Here is a 24,262-nt window from a genome sequence, read left to right as displayed (position 1 = left end):
CTTCCCTCATTTTGATTTTCTCACCACCTGCACTGGTCCCAATTTGGAAGAACTGTTCTTCAGAACTCCATCAGCTTGGTCAGCAGTGGTGCTACTGAGCTACTACTGATGATGGATGTTGAAGGCCTTGAAAAAACTTTAGATTGGTGCTTTGGGCTTTAGTTCAACTATAATAATAAATTCATGGGTTTAAAGAGATCAAAGAGAGACACATTTCAAAGTATAACTGGATCATTAAAACTTGCAGATAACTTGTGTTGGATGTTGTTATATACAATCTGTACATCAAGGTATTGAAAATATAATGTATGTCGAGTGTAGAGCTTTCTTGGTCCTAATAATGTAACCTTTTATTATATAAAATTTCACTTTAGTTTTTTGTCTTTTAAAAATATACAGTTCATTGATGATGGTACAGTGATTGCACTAGGTGATGGTTACCCATTGAGGAAATCAAAATGGATTACAATTCAACTTGTTTTAAAATTCATATTCATAAATTAGTTGTAGATAGGTAGTAGTGAAATATTGGCAGAAGTGGGTACTGCAGATGCTGGAGATTAGAGTCAAGATTAGAGTGGTGCTGGAAAAATGCAGCAGGTCAGGCAGCATCCGAGGAGCAGGAAAATCGATGTTTCGGGCAAAAGCCCCATCATCAAGTGAAATATATGTAATTTTTGTAAAGTTATGATATATTTTATCTGGATTTCAATTGATTTTTTGTTCTCTCGGATCTAAACAGCAAAATGCGGAGTATCATATTGCATGTAATATCTGGTCTGTGCTTAGTTGGTTTCAACTAGGGTGGCCTTCATATCTCTGGAATAGGAAATGACAAAAGAAAAAGCTGTGAACTAAATTATACAAAATAATTGCTAAGTATGCCAGCATCCTTTCTGAGAAATAACAGATACCAAGGAACCTTTAACCCTACCTTGAACTTTGCTCTTGCAATGGGACAGTGTCAATCTTGCAATTCTATGAATTCCATGTAAATCACTCCATGCAAACCACTAGAGATTTTCAATTGAACTATAACATTGTATAATTCTGTTCTTCATGTAAAAGTGCAGCAAACTGGTAAATGATGTATGACATTATTTCTTTTTAATCTCTCATTTTGCTTCGTTTTCTCATTAATATTCATCAGTTCAGTTTTGTTACTTGCATTTTAATTTCTCACTGGTTGACTTTGCAGGTGGAAATGGAATAATGTTTAAGGTTAATGATTTATGTCAATCAGGTTTTGGGACAGTTCTTCAGATCAATCCAATCTACTCCTCCAGATCCCACCCCTGCCCATTTTCCCCACTATGCACAAATAAGTGAGCACAAATTGAGCTTCCTGACATCCTGATTGGCTGTTAACAGTTGCGTGAGCAATAAGTTTTGTGGCACCATTAGATAACCTGCCCTGTGGTAAAAGAATATTCATGAGTGAGAGCAGCTTCTCATCTTGCTGCATGTTCCCAGCCCTTCATCGTAATATGACCATATTTACCTATATTCTCAGTCCTCTGCCAATCCATTAGGCCAGTCTCTTCCCTCTAAGGTGAGACATCATTTTTGATTGAGTACAGACATCTTTACTCTAAACTTGATCTGACCCTTAGGTAAATGGAACTGACACTGTGAGCACATTCTATTTCAATTCCATAACACAATAAGCACAGTAAACAAAGTTCACCAAGAATTGATAACCAAGGCATTTGAATGCAGCTGTGTATTCTTGTTATTGATGCATTGCACAGCCTTTGGTTGAGGCATATGCTGTGTTAGCTCAATTGCTCTCACACTACTGAAAAATCAATGAAAGAAAATGGAAAAGAGGGAGGGACAGAATTTTTAAAAAATAAATTTGTTCTTCCAGTTTCCTGCCTTGCAAAGCAGCTCATGTTGAACTCTGTACATTTAACTGATTGCATGCTGCATGGAATGTGCTGGATTTCATTTGCGCTCTGGTAAGTAAGGATGGCACTGAGTGTGTTAACAATCTCAGCTGCATCTTCACTTTGCTTTTTTTTGCTCATCTCAGTTTTGTGCTTTCCGCTTTTGACGGTTCAGTTTTAAGTTTAATAAATCTAAATAAGAGTAGAAACATAGAAATATTACAGCATGAAAAAAGCCACTCAGTCCATCGTATCTACACCAGCTAAGTAAACTAACCACCCATTCTAATCCCATTTTCTAGCATCTGATCCATAGCCTTACAGGTTACAGTGCTCCAGGTACTGGTCCATTTTCCTTTTAAATGAGTTGAGAGTTCCTGCCTGGATAGTGAACTGAAAAAAATATCCAATGGATGAAAATGTTTTTCCTCACATTTCCTTTAAGCCTCCTATTGTTTACCTCAAGTCTGTTCCACTAGGACGTTCCCATGAGGGGAAACAGGCCTTCCCTGTCCCCTCTATCTAAGCCACTTATTATTTTGTACACCTCCATTAAGTCTCCCCTCAGCCTCCTGTGTTCTAAGGAAAACACCCTAGCCTATCCCTCTTTCCTTGCGGCTACAATTTTTAAACTGTGGCAACATTATTACATTATCTCCTCTGTAGTCTGTTGGAGCTATAGGAACATAGAAATGGAGTAGACTATTCAGCCCATTGAGCTTATCATGCCATTCAGTATGACCATGGCTGATCGGACTCTTCAGCACTTTTCATCCCAATAACACTGTACGTCATTGATAATCAGAAATCTATCAATTTCTACAATAAATATACTCAAAGACTGAAAATCCACATTTCTACTCATCTCAGACCCAAGTAGCCCCCTTCTTATTTTTAAATTGTGCCCCTGACTCTATACTCCCTAACCATGGGAAACATTTTACCTGAATCCACTGTAACTATCCCTGGCTATCATTCATTCTTCAGAACTCCGGAGAATACAGGCCCAGCGGATCCCTACCTCTGAGGTAGATGCCCTCATCTACTCCAGAGGTGGGTCATAACACATCTGAACAGGTTAACATTAAAAAGAAACTTTATCACAGGGTCTGGGTGCATTGTTTCTCCCCAAAACTAATGATCTCTTATGGTGCAGTGATAGTGTCCCGACCTACAGGTCACAAGGTCTGGGTTCAAGTCCCATCTGCTCCAGATGTATGTAATAACATCTCTGAACATTCTTCGCTTAGAATATATCTACTAAGTCCACCAGCTCTCCATTGTCAATTTTGTTAATAATATCTTCAAAAAGTTCCAAGTTTATCAAAGATGATTTTCCATTTGCAAATCCTTGCTGACTATGCCCAATCAGGTCATTATCAATCAGATGTCTATTTATCCCATTTTTTATAATAGATTCTAGCATTTCCTCTACTATTGATGTAAATTTAATAGGTCCGTAATTCTCTGTGTTTTCTCTCACTCTCTTACATAGTGGGGTGACGTAGGAATGTCGACTACCTTCCAATCCACAGTAATCATTCCAGAATCTATAGACTTTTGGAAGATCAGCACCAATTCATTGACTATCTCTATAATTATCTCTTTGAACACTCTGGTCCTCGGGATTTGTCAACTTTCAGCCCCATTACTTTCACCAATACAGTCTCCGTACTGATGCTAAATTTCTCAAACTCCTCATTCTTCTAAGCCAGTTGAGTCTCTAGTTCTGAAAGATTTTTGTTTTCTTGCTCAGTGAATAAAGATACAAAGTAAAGGTCATTCTGCTATAATGTATTGATAAATTGGGACACTTGTTAAAACACAAACTTTTAAAATGTACGTTGGCTGTATCCCATGGGATTTATTATTTCTGACCAGTCTGTTTTGTGGAACATTATCAAATGCTTGACTAAAATCCATGTAGACAATATCAACTGCACTAACCTCATCAATCCTACTGAGATGTGACATTTCCTAACATAACAATTTTGAAAGGTATTGATAAATTTCCCCTGAAGGTAGGAAGGCTTTATATTTGGTGTTGCCATTAGTACAGGCCACTTATGCAATTCCAGGTCTTCTAACCCCCAATCCCACCTCAGATGTGCAGTTAACTAGAAAAAATTTCTTATACTTCTGGAACTTGGGTTCAATTCCAGGGAAACCAATATGAAGAAAAAAGCTTATTCTCTCTGGTGGCTGTATATTTCTATGTGAAAATTAATCTAGAAAATTGTTAATCTGTTCGTTTTACGTAATTTATAAATGCAAAGGAGTAGACCATTCAGCCCACACTGACATTTACACTTGGTCATTACAGTCCATACCATTTTCTCCCATCCATTCAACTAACCACATCAATAGCTTTGATTCTCACTCATGTTTCTTTAGCTTCTCCTTAAGTTCATTTAAATAATTAATATTGTGACAGTGAATTTTTACCTTCTGAATAAAATAGCTACTTTGGAATTCCTTATTGCATTTATTAGCAAAATTTTATTCTATGGACCTTCATTCTAATCCTATCAGCGGAAGTATCTCCTATGTGAATTCCATCAAACTGTGTCATTATTAAAAAATACTTTTATCAGATCATGCCTCTACCACTAACATTACCAGAGAAAAGAGTCCCAAACATTTCTTGGTAAGTATAACCTCCCAGAACTGATTAATAAAAATTGATATTTGATCAATTTCCTATTGGACAGAGGTATACGTTGCTCAATTCAGTTCTAGTTAACACAAATCTGAGAAAAAAAATCACAATTCAAACATTGATGCTGAAGAAGGTTAATGTTAGATCAAAAAGAAAGAGGAGACAGATAAAACAGGGATCCACATGGTGGAGTAGGAAAGTAGTAGCTATCATGTTCAATCTAGTTATGGCACATGATTCAATAAAGGGAGTTGACAGAGATCCAAGATAAAAGGGAAGAAAATGTTTTAAGGCAGTGAGTTGACATGTCCTTCAAGGAGAGAAATGTGCTCTCTGTGATGCTTTTAATCTGAACCTGACAACTTCTTCATTTTCAAAGATGCTAAGTCTTAGTATCTCTTCTCTAACTAGGCTTATCCAATGGAATGCTTTATAAAGAAACAAACTCTATTGCCAAAATTTTATAATGATTATACAGATGATCCCGTTTTTAAGAAAAGTCATTTGTAAAGAAAGATAACAGGGTTAACTTTGTTTCTCATTAAATATTGAAGTGACCCAGTAAAAGCTTTCAAGAATGTGAAGTTAAATAATAAAAGGAAATTGCTCAGTATAGGAGCCACAGATAGAATTTGAGCAAAATGAGAATGAGTTAAAATTAAGTTTTCACTCAAAGTGTAATGAGTTATGAGGAAAATCCATTTAAGTGGACAGAACAGAATGATGCAGGGATAATTAGAGAACCCTTTGGTAGGAGTAAGCTTTGAAATATAAATAGAAAACAGGTAGGTGAAGTCAATCATTTGAGAAAGAAAGGGGCTTAAAATTCGCTTAAAAACATACAGATTGTTGGTGTTATGAGCTAACTGATTGTGGATATTACACTGGCTGGTCAATGTGATAACTTCTATTATCTTCACAGGAAAGAACAACAGAAGAACCAGAAACATGGAAAGACAGTGTGGGAGCAACGAATGAGTGAGATGAGAAAGCAAAATCTGATGACCAGTCGGGAGGCCATTTACAATGAATTAGACCCTGATGAGAGGTGGAAAATGGCTTATTCCATGAATATCCGACGTGACATGAAAACGCACTTGGATCGGCCTTTGGTTGTTGACCCTCAGGAAAACAGGAACAACAACACTAACAAAACAAGGCCTTCAGAACCCTCAGCTGATCACCGAAGCAGTCAACAAAGGGCTGAGGAGTTTCTGAGAAAGCAGACCCGTTACCATGATCGAGCCAATGATCCAAACAAAGACAGGACATCTGAAAGGGAAATGGGGGGTGTGGAGCAGGGAGACAGGCCCAGGAGGTATCGCAGTAACAGCAAAGAAGGAGAAACAAATCGAGATGGTGTTCCTAAAGATGTGGAATACCGTGGAAGGGACCGGGAGGGAAACAATGAAAGGAACACACGGGATGGTGATAGTGAAAGAAGTAGAACCAATGAACCTCACCGGCGTCACCAACACAGACCAGGAGTAAGCAAAGAAGGGAGAAGTGCCTCACCAAGGACTGAGGGAGACAGGGAGCGCAGACACAGACCACACCGGCGTAATGCAGAAAGTCACGATGTCAGTGGAGTAGAGGAGGGTATCAAAAGTGAAAGAAGTGAGAGGCGGTCAAAGCACAAAGAGGGTTCCCGGGGCAACAAGGAAGGGAAAGGAGGTGCAGAAAGTGAAAATCTGGATGGGCCAGAAAAACGCCGCAGAAGCCGTCATGCTCAATCCACTTATGATAATGACGCTAAAAAAGAAAGAGATGATAAGGATCCAACAGCAAAAGAAAGGAGACACAAACGGAAGAAGTATGTATTGTTTTAAAGTGACTTAACAAAACATTTACAATATTGTTCAGTGTAGGGATGTTCATGGTAGGCATTGCAAAATTTATTGTCAACTACCCTTATATTGTATAACATTGTATGTTATAAACTGAGGAACTTTGATTATTCGAATATCAATTATCCGCATTTCAGATTATTCAAAGAAGGTCTCAAGGTTCTGATCGAAACATTACATCAAAGAGTTGTTTCAACACTGTTCATGTCTAATGTTTACAGTGATTAAAAATGAGGAGAAAGTGAGGACTGCAGATGCTGGGGATCAGAGCTGAAAAATGTGTTGCTGGAAAAGTGCAGCAGGTCAGGCAGCATCCAAGGAGCATGAGAATCGACGTCTCGGGCATAAGCCCTTCTTCAATATAAGCTTATGCCCGAAACGTCGATTCTCCTGCTCCTTGGATGCTGCCTGACCTGCTGCACTTTTCCAGCAACACATTTTTCAGTGATTAAAAATGAACCCAGCTTACTGAAATGCTGCCGAGAACAGTCCTGGACATTGATGGGAGCCCAGGCACTGTCTCCAAATGACTGACCGCCTGTTCGTTCTCTCTCTCTCTACACTTTCCCTGGAGTTCTACACTGAGTGTACCCTAAACACCCCTTCCTCAGATTATCTCTCCCACATTGTCCTGTACAGGGCAGAGTGAGAGCTTGTCAAAAAGTTGCAGTAAAATGTGTGTGTGTGAGAGAGATTTTGAGACTCACCCCCCAAAGGCTGCAGCAGTCTTACTGGACCGGCTGCCCAAGAGGGGCACCAATGGGGGTGGGGCAGACGGTGTTGGGGGTAGCAGATGGGGTTGGGGGCAGACGGTGAGGGGGTGGGGGGAAGAGCAGGGACAGATGGTGTTGTGGAGGCGAATGGGGCAGGGTCAGATGGTGTTGGGTGCGTGCAGGTGCGGGATTGGGAGGGCGGACAGGGGGAGGGTCTCACGCGCAGTGTGCTGCTGCCTAGTCTCCTGAATGGGGAGCGGACTTAGCAAGTGCTCGCTGTTTCAACCCCATTGAACTAATGAGGGGGTGTGGGCGGGGATCTTTAGCAATGCTGCAGATCCCTTACACACAAGTGTGTCTGTTCAGAAACAAACCCTAATACAGAGAGAGGGAGTAAGACAGGCAGAGTGAGTAAAAAGGAAAACCCAAGCCCCAGAGAAGTTGCATTGAATCAATTAACCGAATAATCAATTATCCGAATAATCCATTAACTGAATAATCAATTATCTGAATGAAATAGTGCCCCACCATCTCGTTCGGATACTTGAGGTTTCTCTGTACCTCAGTCTAACAATCATTACTTAATAATTTATCTTACAATATATGCTGACGTAAAATATTCTGGATCCCTAATATAGAATTGAGAGAGTGGTGCTGGAAAAGCACACCAGGTCAGGCAACATCCAAGGAGCAGGAAAATCGACGTTTCGGGCAAAAGCCATTCCTTATGGAGGGCTTATGCTCGAAATGTCAATTCTCCTGCTCCTCAGATACTACCTGACCTGCTGTGCTTGTCCAGCACCACACTCTCGACTCTGATCTCCAGCCTCTGCAGTCCTCACTTTCTTCTCCTAGATTCCTAATATAGGCTGGATTATTATGATGTACATTACAAAAGATAATGTCGTGACATCATATAATACTAATATATTTCCAGTTGTGCTGTTAATGATAAGTCATAAATTAGGAAGCAAAAGAGCAAACTTGAGCCTCCTGAAAAGTTTCAGATAATCACGTCATAATCAATCCTAAATATTGTTTGTGATACTTAAAGCATAACTGAACTGAACTCGGCACATTTATACTGTGGCTTAGGTGTCAGTAGTGCACACTATTCAAATTCTCCTCATTTACACAGTAGTAAAATATTCATCATCCTACCTCCACATCTCCTCCAAGCCTAAAGTTTTTCATAGCTATAGAATTCTCTAAGCTTTACGATTTACTGATGGAAGCAGTTGGACATGAAAATATCTCTGGCACAAGATTTACCCATGTACATCTTTGGGATAATCGTAGTTCTGACTAATACATAGTTAATGACTGTGATTGATGTTAATAGTTTTTTTTAATGATTCATGTTATTTCTGGTTTCTTAGTAATGGGCAACTCCTGCTTTCAGTGCTCCTTTCAATTATATTTTATGATTGTTCACTCTTTGGTTACAAAGAAAGATTTCTTTTGTGTACTGTTTACAACAATAACAAAATACGTTCCTCAGAAACAGTTCTATGATTTTGCTCATTTTGATCCGAGTAAATGGAGAAAGAAAAACTTGCATTCTTGTAGTGTCCACTGTGACTTCAGGATGTCCCAAAACACTTTATGTCATGAAATAATCTTGAACTCTAGCCATTCTTGTCATATAGACAATGTCATAGCCACATTGTGCTCAGTAAGCTCCAAAAATCAAATGTGAAATAAATTATAAGATTGTCTGTTTCTTATATTGATTGTGAAATAAAGCCACCATAGCCTTATCAGTCCATAGGATTGCTCGCTCATGAGAGAAAGAGAGACAATAGGTAGTGGTTTAATGTGAGTGTCACCACGCCCTAGGTGAGGGGAGAGATTGAGAAGGAGAGTCCTTCATGGTAACCTTAGCCGGCTCAGGACTTGAATTATTAGCATCATGCTGCATTGTAAACCAGCCATTCAGCCAACTGAGCCAATCAATCTCAAGGTTATGAAATAAGAATAGTCCAAGATACACATGGATTCATTCTTGTACTTTAAGTACATTGTTGATTCATGTATTGTAATACTGTTAGCAAACTCTGTCTATGTGAAACTGACTTTTGTGTTTAGTAGAACTTTTTCTTTGTTGCAGTTTATTATTTTGCTTTACTTATTCTCACCTGTAATTTCAATTTGTTATTCTAGAGAAAGCCACGGAGGTGTTCTGCCTGCTCCAGGTGGCCCAGCCCTTTCTACCACTCGGCCAGTGCAACAGGACATGAGCAGGCAGAATGGACAACAGACAGAAGATATAGACAATCTCAGAAACAGCAAGTTGGCAACCCAACCCTCCAATCCCAGGAATACCAATAATACCAAGGATGTCACAAATCCAGCTAACCTTTCCAATCCTGTCAATCTTCATAATCCTGGAAAAATTGGAAACCATACTAACCCTCATAATCCTGGCAACCCATCTAATCCCCATAACTCAACCAATCGTAAGGCCCCAACTACTACACCTGGAAATCCTACCGATCCTGGGAATCCCAAAAACCCGGAAAACAGCCTTATTCTCACCAATCCAACTAATCCAACCAATCCAAACAATCCAGCAAAAAATGCTAAGAAGCCTGATCATACAACTATTAATATCCCATTTGCAGATCCATCTTTGCAAGGTAAGTCTGTCGGTTGCAAGATCATTTTATGTAAGTACTGTATTTAGCATTTTCTGGTTAGATTGGTACCAGTTATGAGAGATGTTTTGTTGGTGCACCACATGTCACAAAATAAGAATTGTTCTTTATAAATATATTTATGAAGGTGTTAAATTTGGCTCAAAAATGTGATCCAACCATTTCCACAATTGTATTATCTGAATAATATGCTATTTTTTTTTCATTCATGAGAATGAATATTTTATATACACTATTTCAGCTTTCTGGCTGTATTTTCATGGAGAAACTCCATAATCCAATTTCAGGATTTGTGACACCATTCTCAGAATTCCCGATTTTCACCAATTCTATTTAAGGGCTGGTTTGGATTGTGAGCTTGCACCTTATAAACTAGAGCTGGCTGCCTCTGTTACAGGGATAAGTATCTCTTAGATCGCTGCAATTTTCATAGAAATGAGCCAGCTTTTAAAGGACTCTTGGTTTACCCTAGGTGTTACAAACCATAATCAGGATGAGGGAACCTTTTGAAAGGTAAGTTTTAAAGCTCCTATCCATGCTCCTACCCACCCACACTGTTCATGCCAAGCTTGACACTTCAATGCCCATTCTAAACACTCTCTGTTGAATCATTGACTCTATAGTGAAAGTTTAAAATGTTTTTCAAAAGGTCATTCATTTATAAAACGTTGTTTCTACTGCAGTCCAGTTAAACTGTCAATCATCTAGACCCTTTAATTAAAACACTTTTATCTTGTGTAAATAAGTATTGTAAAATTAACGAAATAGACCACAGAGTTGATTTGGCAGTGTTTTCCCTGAGGCTCAGCTGTTTATTGGTTGAAAGCCCAGATATCCAATATTAATATTTTTTGTTAAAACCAGGAGGAAGTCCCAAAGTACTGAGGGCCTTTCAAGTCATCCACCTTGGCACCCTGCAGCTTCCTGTTGCTGCCTCTGAATCCGTTCTGGGTGCTGTGGGTCTGACTCCTGTTAGCACCATGCTTCCCCCACAACTGTGGAAACTGATTCTTTTCAGTTACTTTCTCCAGAATTGGATATGCAGTCCAGTGCATCATTGAATCCAAACTCAGTTATATATATCCCGAGCAGGTTTTTAATAATTGAAAATATCAAAAGCTATTGTTAAATAGAAAATTATCTCATTAGACACTTAATTCCAGGTCCTTGGAATCCATACAGTGTGGAAATAGGTTTTTCAGCCCAATAAATCTACATCAACCCTCAAAAGAGCGGCCCATCCAGACCTATCCCCCTATCCAATAACCCTGCATTTCCCATGACTAACCCACACATCTCTGAAAACTATGGGTAATTTAGCATGGCCAATCCACTTAACCTGCACATCTTTGGATTGTGGGAGGAAACCAAAGCACCTGGTGGAAATCCATGCAGACACAAGGAGACATGCAAACTCCACACAGTCACCTAAGGGTGGAATCAAACCCAGGTCCCTGGGGCTGTGAGACAGCAGTGCTAACCACTGAGCCACTGCACCATCCTGATATTCTTGAACAGTTTATTATTTGTTTTAGTGTTTCTAGCAGAGCCATTTTGCATGCTTATTGTTTCCAAGAGTTACCTAAAGATTAATACTGTTATCAACAAGGAAATGGATTTTCTTTAAGAATTAGAATCTTGATGTCCTCCAAATTATCGCCAGGTAGTTTCTATTAATGTACTACCATTAAAAAAGGAATAAAAATAAGAGTTTGGAGTAGGGTGTAGTGATTTTTGGTATAGAAAGTAAGGCAGTTTTGAAATGATAAAGCCTTCCTGTAACTGCATATTACAGCAGTCAACACAAGCCTTACTCTTCAAGGTTCTAGATCTAGACCCAATGCAGACAGGTGAGATGGAAGTTGGTTTTAAGTATCCTGTATCATGTGAAGGATCTTGTGATTCACAAAAGTGGTAGCCTCCAGTTTTGCTTTAGGATTGTCGGATATTTGAGGACACATTTAAGTCACATGAGAGTGCATGAAATAGGACATGGTTGAAGAGGTAGAGCTAAAAGTTAATGAAAAAAACTTTTCAGGTGGTCTATCGAGACTGAATATTGCTAATCAGAACATTGAAGGAATTATTTGTGAATTAGAAACATTTTTAACTTCATCATTTTGTATAGAAATTCTAATCTTTGGCTCTGCCTATTCGTAAACTAGAAATTGAACTTGAGAATTGCTGTAAAAAGACATTTTGTCAAAAGTTTTTCATCATGCACTCACTATGAGAACTGTCAGGCTTTGAAATTAGACAGATTGACTCTCATTGGTCAAGGTATTGCCCTGAGAAATGAACCAGCAAATCTCTGTCACTTAGATTTTTGAGTCTGGCAGTTAACAGACAATCATTGTTAGCTGCTGCATTTTCTATGGCAATACCTCTACTAATCAGAGTGCAATTTCCAACGAATCAGCACTCTCTTATACATGCTGCTTTTCACTTGTATTGATAATTTTATACATATCCTGAGAGTGCAAGACAAAAACCTTTGACGAAGTGTATTTATCCAGCAATATTAAATTAGAAGTGTTTTAGTTCTGTATCACCAAGCAAGTGCTTATAAGTTAGAAACTATCCATTTTCAGTTAATGTAAGAATTAAGCTTGAGTATTACATATTGCTTGGTGACATTCATTTTCAATTAAATACATTAACAATTACCCATTGTTATAGAGATACCAGTATCATCTTTTTGGTTCAGTTGATTAATTAGTAACATTTCTGCCCAGGCTGAGACTTTGTCATACTAACAAATAAAATCCTCAGTTTGGGTTTCTTCTTGCCTATGCTAATTTACAAGATTGTAATGTCATTTACAAGATTGTTGGTAAGGGCACTAACACGGTAAAAAGAATCAGCCAAGCTTATTGCTGACAAGTGTTGATGAATTGGGTATGACTGTCACCTGATTCCCTCTCATGTTGTGAAATAGCCTGCCAAATCTTCCTATCTAGGTTCACACTTAAGTTCCTCTGTTTAAAAGGCTAAGGGTGTCCTAATTGGGGATTTTAATGATAAACTGATTAGACAAAGAAGCTATTTCCGTCACTGAAGAATCTTAAACAAGGGGTAACAATTTTAAAATTTGAGCTCAGCTATTAGAAAGTGACGACCAAAGTCCATTTTTACATGTCCGGTAGGAAAAATCTCCCCGAAGGAGCTAATCAACTGATTCAAATTTTCAAGATTGAGATTGGAAGATAGGTTATAAGGGATTATGGAATATGGATTGAGAACGGGCAAAGGAAAATTTGATGTGGAAAGGATGGAATGACCCACTCATCTTATGTTCCTAACAGTTAACCCTTTGAGGTGAGATTGCAGAGTTACAGTGCTGTGGACATTCTGAAAGGCAATGGTTTCTGTCTATTTGTTTTCAGTTACTTATTTGTGGTGTTTTGTTCATAAGTAAGACATTAAAGAAGTAGACAGTAACTTCTGGGGAGGGAAGAAAATGTACTCTAAATTGGTTACTTGACTGTCTTACAAAAACCTTTTCAAAATTTTCAATGTTTCAAAAAATATCATTTTAATGTACAGACATACATTAAGCACATAAAAATGAAAATCAAGTAATGGATCTCCTTCTTTCAGTAAACAAAAATGCGAACACTGATGTTTTGCCGAAAAAGGAAGAAGAAAAGAAAGAAGAGGAAGAGAAGGGTGGTGATGAAGATGGACCGAAACCAATGCCACCCTTCAGCTCCATGTTTATCTTCAGCACTACAAATCCGTGAGTCACTTCCAAATATGTTTCAGAATTTGGACTGACAGAGATCTCAGCAATATTTCCAGTTGTATATCAGAGCCCTTTCATTTCACTCTTAATTGTAAATATTACTTAGAAACTATGCTGGAGAGTCATGCTTCAGGCTTTTCTTCTATTTAGATAGGCCCAAAGACCATATCATGTTGGGCCTAGGGTTTTGTAATAATAGTCAGCAAGCTGCAGGCTGCAGGAGGCATCCCTATCAGCTTACTGGAAAAGTGGAGTTGAACATCAGGCCACTATAGTTCTAGGAGTGACTCTTAAGTAAGTTGATAACAGAGACAAAGAAAACTAAGTAAAAGAATGTAGGGATAAAGCATTTAGATATCCCAGCTTGTCTGTCTAAAAATACCTATAGGCCCAGTAGGTATCTATTATTTTCTTAAACTGACACTGAAGCAGCAGAAGAGTACCAATTGTTTGCAGGTGAGTCAAAGCAAGAGGACATAATTAAAGAGTTTGTTCTGCCAATCTAGTGATCCAGGGGAACAGTCGAAACAGGGATGGGTGGAAAGGAAATAAGTTGGGAACTGTGCAAATCCCAAGTTGTGAGCTTTGGTATGTGAAAGGTGGGAGAGGAGCCACAGCAAGGACAGTTTGAGGAAAATGCAGTTCAATATGCAGTACCAGCAGAACAAGCTGAAAATATTCTGCAGATTATGACAGTATATGTGGAGAGAGAAAGAGAGAAATGCTCTGAAGTCTCATCGAAGGATAAAGTACTATTCCTCAAACTTGCATTGAGTTTCGCTGGAGCAGCAGAATAAGCTGAGAACAGAAATGTCAGTATGGAGGGAGGGTGGAGAATTAAAATTACAGGCTATTTGACACTCGGGCAGGATTACAGACTGGATTGAGATATCCTGCAAAGTTGTCAATAGAATTGCAGTCATAGAATATACAGCATGGAAACAGACCCTTAGGTCCAACTCATCCATGCTGACCAAATATCCTAAACTAATCTGGTCCCATTTGCCAGCATTTGACCCATATCCCTCTAAACCCTTCCTTACTCATATACCCAGCCAAATATTTCTTAAATGTTGTTATTGTCCCAGCCTCACCACTTCCTCTGGCATTCCATACACTCATCACCTTCTGTGTGAAAAAGGTGCCCCTTCGGTCCCTTTTAAATCTTCCCCCTTTCAGCTTAAACCTATGTCCTGTATTTTGGACTCTTCCACCCTGGGGAAAAGACCTTGGCTATTCACTCTAACCTTATAAATCTCTATAAGGTTACTCCTCAGCCTTCCATACTCCAGGGAAAATAGCCTCAGATTATTCAGCCTCTCCCTATAGCTCAAACTGTTCAACCCTGGCAACATCCTTGTAAATCTTTCCTGAATCCTTTCAAGTTTCACAAGCTCCTTCCTATAACAGGGAGACCAGAATTGAATGCAGTATTTCAAAAGCGGCCTATCCAGTGTCCTGTATAGCTGCAACATGACCTCCCAACTTCTGTACTCAATGCACTGATCAATAAAGACAAGCATTGCAAATGCCATTTTCACTATCCTGTCTTCTTGTGACTCCACTTTCAAGGAACTATGAACCGGCACTCTAAGATCTCCTTGTTCAGCAACATTTCCAGGACCTTTTCATTGGGGGTGGCATAGTCGCTCAGTGGTTAGCACTGCTGCCTCACAGCGCCAGGGACCTGGGTTCAATTCCTGCCTCGGGCAACTGTCTGTGTGGAGTTTGCACGTTCTCCCTATGTTCACGTGGGTTTTCTCCAGGTGCTCCAGTTTCCTCCTACAGTCCAAAGATGTGCAGGTTAGGTGAATTGGCAATGCTAAATTGCCCATAGTGTTAGGTACATTAGTCAGGAGTAAATATAGAGTGGGTCTGGGTGGGTTGCTCTTCGGAGGGTCGGTGTGGACTTGTTGGGCCGAAGGGCCTGTTTCCACACTGTAGGGGATCTAATCATTAAGTGTATAAGTCCTGCCCTGATTTATCTTTCCAAAATGCAGCACCCACAATTATCTAAGTTAAATTCCATTTCCCACTCCTCGGCCCATTGGCGCACCTGATCAAGGTCCCGTTGTACTCTGAGGTAACCTTCTTCGCTGTCCACTACACCACCAATTTCAGTGTCATCTGCAAACTTACTAACCATACCTCCAGTGTTTACATTTAAATAATTTATATAAGTGATGTAAAGCAGTGGACCCAGCATCGATCCTTGTGGCACACCACTGGTCATTGGTCTCCAATCTGAAAAGCAACCCTCTACCACCACCACCCTCTGTCTGTTACCTTCAAGCCAGTCATCCAACTTGCAATATGCACACAAACATAACATAAAGGAGACTATATTGTGAGCAGTGGAACAGATTGAAAGAAGTACTTGTAAATCCGAGGAGTGTTTGGGACTTTAGATGGTGAGAAGAGAGGATTTAAAAGGACATGTGACATTTCCTGTGTTTTGCTTTGAAACACGTAGTTGGAAGAGGATCGCAAGTTGGGATTACCAAGAATTAACCAGGATATCTAGGCAGGAAACGTCCCTTCAGAATTCTGAACAGAGAAAGGAAGGGAAGATGGTAACAGCAGTGGTCTTCATTTTCTGTTATGGTTCCCTTTTGTATCAATGGCTTGCCTGATTTTGGCAGGAAAGCACTAGTGACTCTTAATTTTGGAAAAAATCAAAATGAAAACATTCTTAGAAGGCATTACAGAACAGTGACGAAGTAAAGTGGGGTAAGCATTGTGGGGAATACCTTTCTGTAGTAGTTACCTAGGAATGGAAATCTCATGTTCTGAATGCAACCTTAACAATTCAACTTAGTACCACAGTCACCCATCAATTAGAAAAACAGCAGTAGGTTATCATTAAAGTACCTAGCACCAAACTTCTATTACCAAAGCTGCCATTTCAGTAACCCCATTGTTTCTCATCTTTTAGTCTCCCTGTTGTTTGCTTACCAAATCTCGTATTGAGTGCTATCTTTTTCTCTTGCTTTCTTAGCACTCAGCTAGAATATTGCTCTAAAATTTGCTCTTGCCAGTGAGCAGGAAACAGAGGTCAGGAATGTTTGCAGATGCCAAACCCATCTCCTAGACTGGAACAGTCACTCATGATTTTCACATGGGTGCTCCCTTAATTGACATGGAGACAGATCTGCCATCCAATTAATTACGCTGAATTAGCTCTTAAAACCAGGGGGCTAATCAGAGGTCTTCCAGCTTGAAAGAAGCAGCAGTTTGGCATAAATAAGTGAGAGGGTGCCTCAATATGAAGGCACCCTCTCCAACTTTTTCAGATCTTAAAGTAAGCAATGTTTTTAGCAGCCAGGCAACTAGTTATGGGGGGAGCATTCCTAATTATTCTTGGGGACTGACTCCTTACTGCATGCCACTGGGAGACTATTTTCAGGTGCATAAACTAGGCTCCACTGCCTGCAAGAACATCATCCAGTTGGAAAATACATGTCTGCCTCCTTTAATTGGCCTCAAGTAGCTTTTACTGAGCTTAATGGGTTACCTGTCAAATTAGGGTGTGTAGCCCTACCCCAACCAGTTACCCTTTCCACCTACTCTCCCACCTTCTTCCATCACCCTCACAAAAATGCCCAGAGATGGGACGGGACGAGACCTGGGAGTTAGAATGCAGGCCAACAGTGCCAATTTTAGTTCCTGCCCACTCCTGATCCTGAGCCAATATCTCAATCCTGTTAACTGAAAGTTATTGTTCTCATCAATACATTGATCCTTTTGTGAACAGGAGTTTATATTGCTCTATGATTAAACTTGTTCTAGTTTTACAAAGCTTCAGCAATAACGAGTGCAATAAATCAAATTATTTTAAACCTTTCTTGACAGACTGCGCCGAGCCTGCCATTACATTGTAAATTTACGCTACTTTGAAATGTGTATCCTCATCGTCATCGCAATGAGCAGTATTGCACTGGCTGCAGAAGATCCTGTCCAACCAACTGCCACAAGAAATAATGTAAGCTATTGCCAATTAATATATAGTAAACCTTTGATCTCTGTCTTTAAAAGGGTCACTGCTGCAATGGAAATGATAGAGCCAAATGTTGTGAATAATTCTGTGTATATAAAAGGGGGAGGGAAATAAATTTAAAAGTAAAACAGCTAAACAACAATTGTCAAAAAATGACAGAACAGATTCAGTAGACAAAATTGCCAAGTTATCCTTCTATGTCCACCACATGCAATTGTGCAGTGCACATATTTTTGGTGTTATGGATTCCTTTTTGTGTTCAAAATGGCATTTACATTGCACTCAAACTTTTGATGTGGGTTGTACCAGTCTCCAGCCTGGCAGTTAGCACGTGTATATGTGACAACCATCATGTGCCAGTGAAGTGAATGCATATGATGGTGCCAATTAACCTGTAAACCTGATTTGATATTAGCCTTTCCATTTTCAATTTTAACACTGCAATTTGACATCTTACCCAGCTGACCATATGTTTTTGTGTTTGTAGAACTGCTATTTTAAGTTGATAAAGTATACAAGGAGGTGTATGACTCGTGTTCAAGGTCTTGATTCAAAATTCAAGTTATCTGTTTAGACCACATCTCCAAATTATGACTCATGCTGTTTCCATTCCCTAAGTCTACATCCTGACAGGGAGAAAGGAGTAGAGGAGATAAAGCTGAAAAGTAGTTGCTAATCAGATGGAGGTGGAAGGGGAGAAGGGGATTCTTCAGGGTGGGCAGTATCATTATGCAATTTCCTCCATAATAGCATTGTAGGTCTATCAGCAGCCCATGAACTGCAGTGGTTCAAGATGGTAGCTCACCACCACCTTCTCATGGACAACTCAGGATGGGCAATAAATGTTGGCCTAGCTAATGATGCCTACACCTCACAGTGAATAAATAAAAAATGAGAATGCAGGAAAAACCCAGGGACAGTTTTAGCTTGGTGAAGTTAGCTGTTGATGAAGAGCTGGAATTATGCTTATGAGTGAGTATACGTTTGCAATTTCTCAGTCTTTGGAGCAAAAACTAGGAATGGAGCGTAATTGACTTGAATAGGAGTAATTGCTGAGGTATTACATGAGGGAGCAGCTCTTGAGAGGGAGATTTAAGATTGACAAAATTAAAATTTATAAATTTTATAAATTATAAAATTATAAATTCATAAATTTTAATAAGATTTGGTAATCTACCATGACATTAATGTTTGGGAGGCATTGCTGAGAAATTTGTGGGATCTGTCTTGATTGCCTTTGCTACTTGATGTGCACTGTGGATTATTCAATCACAATCTATTACCAGTTTTTACTATATGTTAATTCAGAATAATAGAAATGATTTGTACGTGCATTGTTGATTGTATTACTGTTCTAAAGTTCCATAGTAAGGTATATTGTTGTTTGTTTAAAACCCATTGAATTTTGTGACTTTATTCTCTTGAGAAGCCCCCTGGACCTTATACTTGTATACTTGAAAAATAAAAGTTATTGGTTCCTGGAACAGTTGTAACACAAATTTGGTGGTCTCACTTGGTATAATAACACCTGTCAATTATCAGAATGACTTTATTTTGCCTCCGTTTCCTGTGCTTTCACTATTTGAGCCTGAAGAGGGATACTACTGGGTTAAAAAGGCTAGCACTAACCATTGGCTCGTTGTTCCAGTTCCCAATCTGTGCACATGGGTGGCAGTGTATGAGGACTATGTTGCAGGGGAAACTATCTCAAGTAGACTGCTGGATACTTAAAAAAGCTTCTAGTGCTTCAACTGCTCTGGACCAGTCTAGTTCTCCCAGAGTATGTGGTCATGAGAGCATGGCCCTTGACATTAGTTATAAGGTGCACAGCTGAGTAGAAAGTGAGATAAACGATCAACACTTTGTTTCTGACTGAGCTATCTCTGATTCACCTGAATGTGCCACCAGGGAACACAGCCCCAATTCCCCTTTGGATAGTCCCACCTTACTTTCCCATTGTTAGTAACTATAACAATGTCCTCTTGATCAGAACACTGAAAAGCAAGTCACTAAAAAAAAACATTCCAAATTAAGGATGGTAGGTTTGCTTGCTGAGCTGGAAGATTCATGTTCAGACATTCCATCACCATACTAGGTAACATCTTCAATGAGCCTCCGGACGAAGCATTGCTGATGATTCATGCTTTCTATTTATATATTTGGGTTTCTTTGAGTTGGTGATGTCATTTCCTATGGTGATGTCATTTCCTGTTAAAATGAAAGTTAGAGAAAGCAACTTTACAGAGAAAGGAGGGAGACAAAAATTGACGCAGCTAGTTTCTGGATGTTTTCTTGCTTCACTCTGTTTCATTTCCCTCAGAATCTGTATTAAACTGCAGTCTGACCAGTAAGAGGGTTGTTGCTATGCTGAGCTCTCCTCAACCCACAATAATGGTGCCAACTTGTCTGGATTTAATGTCCTCAAAACATAATATTGTCTCATATGCATCACTCAGCTGCCCTTGCTTTTTCAAGCTGCAAACAACTCTTTGTAAACATAGAAACATAAAAGATAGGAGCTAGAGTAGACCATTTGATCCCTTGTGTCTGCTCCGCCACTCAATATGATTATGCCTGATCAGTAAGCTCAGTGGCCTAATCCACTGTCCCCCCATGCCTTGATCTGTTTAGCCACAAGTTAGATCTGCCTCCTCCTTGAATACACATTATGTTTTGTTTCAACCATCCTGGGGTAGTGAATTCCACAGGCTCACCAGTCTCACCTTATTTCAATCGTGAAAGATTTACCCCTCATCCTTAAACTATGGCCCCTAGTTCTAGACTCCACCACCATTGAGAACATCCTTCTTGCATCTAAACTGTCTAGTCCTGTTGTAATTTTATAGATTTCTATGAGATAAATCCCTCTTTCTTCTAAACTCAAGTGAATACCATCTTATATGAGTCAATCTCTCTGCATGTCATCCCAGGAATCAATTTGGTAAATATTCACTGTGCTCCCTATATAGCAATAGCATCCTTCCTCAGATAAAGTGACCAAAACTGTGTCTTACCAATGCCCTTAATAATTGCAGCAAGGCATCCTTGTTCCTGTACTTGAATCCTCTCACTTTGAAGGCCAGTATACAGTTTGCCTTCTTTACTGCCTGCTGCATATGCGCACTTACTTTCAGCAACTGGTGCACAAGGACATCCAGGTCTCATTGACCATTCCCCTCGTTCAATTTACAGCCACTCACATTACAATCTGCCTTCCTATTTTTGCTGCCAAAGTGGATAACCTCCCATTTGTCTACATTATGTTATATTCACATCTGCCATGCATTTGCTCATTCACTCAACCTGTCCAAATCACACTGTAACCTTTCTGCCTCCTCCTCACAGCTCACCCTCCACCCAGCTTTGTATCATCTGCACATTTTAAGACATTACATTTAATTCCCCCATCTAAATTATTAGCATACATTGTGAATAGCTGGGGTCCTAATATTGATCCCTGCATTACCCCACTACACTCTGCCTGCTGCTCCGAAAAAGATCCTTTTATTCCTACTCCTTGTTGCCTGTCTGGTAACCAATTTTTATCCATCTCCCGTGCAGTTAAGTTTTACATATTAATCTCTTATGTATGATTTTGTTGGAAGCCTTTTAAAAGTCTAAGTAAACCATATTCACAGGCTGCCCGTAATCGATTCTACTAGTTACACCTTTGAAAGTTCAGAAGGTTTGTCAAGTATAATTTCCCTTTTGTAAATTCATACTGACTTTGCCCTCATTCTACTACTTTTTTCTAAATGCTCTGCTATAAAATCCATGAAATTGGATTCTAGCACCTTCCCCTCTACCAACATTAGACTCAATGGTCTATAATTCCCTGTTTTCTCTCTACCTCCCCTTTTAAATAGTGGGGTTACATTAGCTACCTTCCAATCTGTAGGACCTGTTTAAAAATCTACAGAATATTGGGAGATGATCACCAATGTACATTCTTCCCTTTTAAAATTATGTTCCTTTTTCACAGTTTCTGTCTGTAGTCCAGGGAAGAAAAAGATACCTACTATTACACCCTGGCCTAAAATGGGAAATGACTAGCCAAATTGAATTGGCCTGGACAGTATCTGCATTCACTTGAGATTATAAAAGAATGTTAATATTGTATGATACCTTGTCACAGAAATTTACAGAGATTTTTGTCTTCAGCCACTCTCATTCCTCGAACCAGCACAGCGCTACCACAGTGCATAGCTTCAGTGGGCCAAAGGTCGAAAAACAGGACTAAAATAGATCAGTGATTGATGATTGTAGTGGACATGATAGACCAAAGGACTTCTTTCTACTCTGTAGAACTATCCCAAGTCTGTTTAAAACACTTTTACCAGTAGTCAGCTGAAGATCTTATCAATTTTCATTATCAGTCACATTGTAATGGCCTATCTCAGGCAGCATCTTTTAGTTGATCCAGACAGTTTAGCTGGTGTCAAAGATTTGGCATGTAAAGAGCTTTGCTCAGTCACTTCGTGATGTATATCTTCAGTAGACCAGCACACTGTGTTACCAATTATCTTCGTATCTTCAGTATCCTTTATGTAATTGAAAAACTTCCTGGAATGTTTTGAGTTCATAAGGGTGAACTCTATGATGTGCATGGCACTCATGGACTCAGAATTACAACCTTATTGCTCATTCAAATAACCAATGCAGGCACAATCAGCTGAATGGCAGGAAAGTGGACTTAAGGTGACAATGTGATTGACCATGGCTTTGTTGAAAGGCAGAGCTGGCTCAAGGAGATGAATGATCTATTGCTTCTTCTATTTCTTATGATATTAATAATGATTGTTGTTCATCATCAATGAGTAAACTGAAATTTTGATTTCATTTACTATTTTCATTCCTTCTTTCCACAGGTTTTAAGATATTTTGACTATGTATTTACTGGAGTCTTTACTTTTGAAATGGTTATTAAGGTGAGTAGGAACTAACATGGAGAGTTGGGCAGTCCAAGGTTCTTTGCAGTTAACTGATCTTAGCTAGCTTGACAGTCAAAATGCAACAATTGGCTTCATTATCTGAATAAGAGTGAGTTAAAACTGCCAAGGATACCACCACCAATTCCTGATGAGAGATCTTTGAGGTTATAAAAGGCTTTTAATAGCATAAGCATAAAGAGTATTTTCCACTTGTGTGCGAAATCCAAAGCTAAAGACCATCCGTGGAGACATGAGGAACACTATTTTCACAAGTGAGTGTCCGAGATCTGGAATGCACAATCTGACGCTAGTGGAGGGATGTTCAAACAAGGCATTTAAGAGTGAACTAGATTATAATCTGAAATAGAAGAATGTGCAAAAGTACGGGAGACTGGCTCTTGGTAAATTGCTCAATTGGAGAGCAAGAGCTACATGATGGTTGAAATTCTCTAATACTGGAACCATTCTGTATAAGATGGTTATTAATAAATCTGATGGGGAATTCAGGAGTAGTCAGATATGGAACCTGTTGCCATATGGTCTAATTGAGACAGATAGCATAGATGCATTTAAATTGAATCTAAGCAAGAGAGGGAGATGCAAATACAAGTACATGTTCAAAGAAGATCTATGTCTATGCCATAAATTCAACATAATTTTTTTAGAGATTGAATCTGCTAAGTGTACTAAAGCCAGAAGGATCGTATTGGGATTGCTTCAGATGTAACTTCTCTGATCAAATTGGCAGCAATCTATTTCACTTGGCGAGTTATAGAAGTACAGACAGCACTTGGAAATGTACTAGGAATTTAGTTTCTTCAAGAGGGATATGAAAACAAAACTTCAGGGGTAAAATGCAGTCTTCAAAAACTGAATTGAATTCCGTTACATCTTAATATGTAATAATGAACTTGATGTAACTTTTCATTGTAATGTTCTGCTAAAGTTTTTAAAACAGTTTTCTGTGACAGCTAGTAGTCCAGAATCCCTATGATGTGGGGAAGAAGTCCATACACAGATAGCAAGCAATATGTGGAGTGATTGATAGACAAGGAAGCAAAGATCTATCAAGAGATAAGAAATAAGCCAAATGTGCAGAAGGCAACAAACATTGGGGAAATGTTACCAAAGAGTGGAAAGGTTAGAGGTGGGAACAATGAGTAGAAGCTGAAGCTGTAAAATCATGGTTATAAAGAAGAGAAACAGAATTACTTGTGTTAATATAATTCTAAAATTAGGAGAGTTCTCCCACAGACTAGTCAAGCACTAGCTTGAGACAGCCATACTCATGGATCAGACCTTACAAAAACTACAGTGGCCAACCCTGGTAAACCTGACGGGGCAGACCAGTGGTATGCAATTGCCTTGGGACTACTCAATATTGATTTTAGATATGTGAGGTCTCGTGGCATTACGTCAAATATACATGAAGAAAACTTCCTGCTGATTGACACCTACTGCACCCCCAATGCTGATGCTGTCTGTAACGAACACCAACTAATGTGTGGGTATCAAATGGGAGCGATTTCAAACAGATCTAAAACTTAAAGCTAGGTATCCATAATGACCTATGGGCCATCAGGGGCAGCAAATTATAGCCAAAGCAATCTGTATTCTCACGGATCATCATACCCACAACTGTACCATTCCTACCGGACCAGGAAATCAAACTTGGTTCAATGAAGGATGCAAAAAGGCAAGCCAGGAACAGCATTAACTTAAAAATGAAGTGTTGCTCTGATGAAGCCTCAGTACAGCCCAAATGTATGTCAAACAACTTCTACAGCATACAAAAGAGTTAAGCAATCCATCAAATGCGATCTA

At 39.2% G+C, this 24,262-nt stretch overlaps 1 protein-coding gene across 1 annotated transcript in view; it reads left to right on the top strand.

Moving 5' to 3' along the window:
* The window catches only part of LOC122552384 (voltage-dependent P/Q-type calcium channel subunit alpha-1A-like), a 603,273-nt gene that overhangs the window by 409,001 nt on the left and 170,010 nt on the right, over positions 1–24,262 (top strand). The window contains exons 20-24 of the mRNA XM_043695134.1: positions 5,471–6,361; positions 9,272–9,747; positions 13,366–13,504; positions 17,363–17,492; positions 22,376–22,435. Coding sequence (XP_043551069.1) covers positions 5,471–6,361; positions 9,272–9,747; positions 13,366–13,504; positions 17,363–17,492; positions 22,376–22,435 — 1,696 coding nt within the window. The remainder of the gene's footprint in view (positions 1–5,470; positions 6,362–9,271; positions 9,748–13,365; positions 13,505–17,362; positions 17,493–22,375; positions 22,436–24,262) is intronic.

Source organism: Chiloscyllium plagiosum, chromosome 8 (genome assembly GCF_004010195.1).
Source record: "Chiloscyllium plagiosum isolate BGI_BamShark_2017 chromosome 8, ASM401019v2, whole genome shotgun sequence".
Classification (NCBI taxonomy): domain Eukaryota; kingdom Metazoa; phylum Chordata; class Chondrichthyes; order Orectolobiformes; family Hemiscylliidae; genus Chiloscyllium; species Chiloscyllium plagiosum.
The sequence above is the reverse complement of the archived record's forward strand: the minus strand, read 5'-3'. Positions and strand labels throughout refer to the sequence as shown.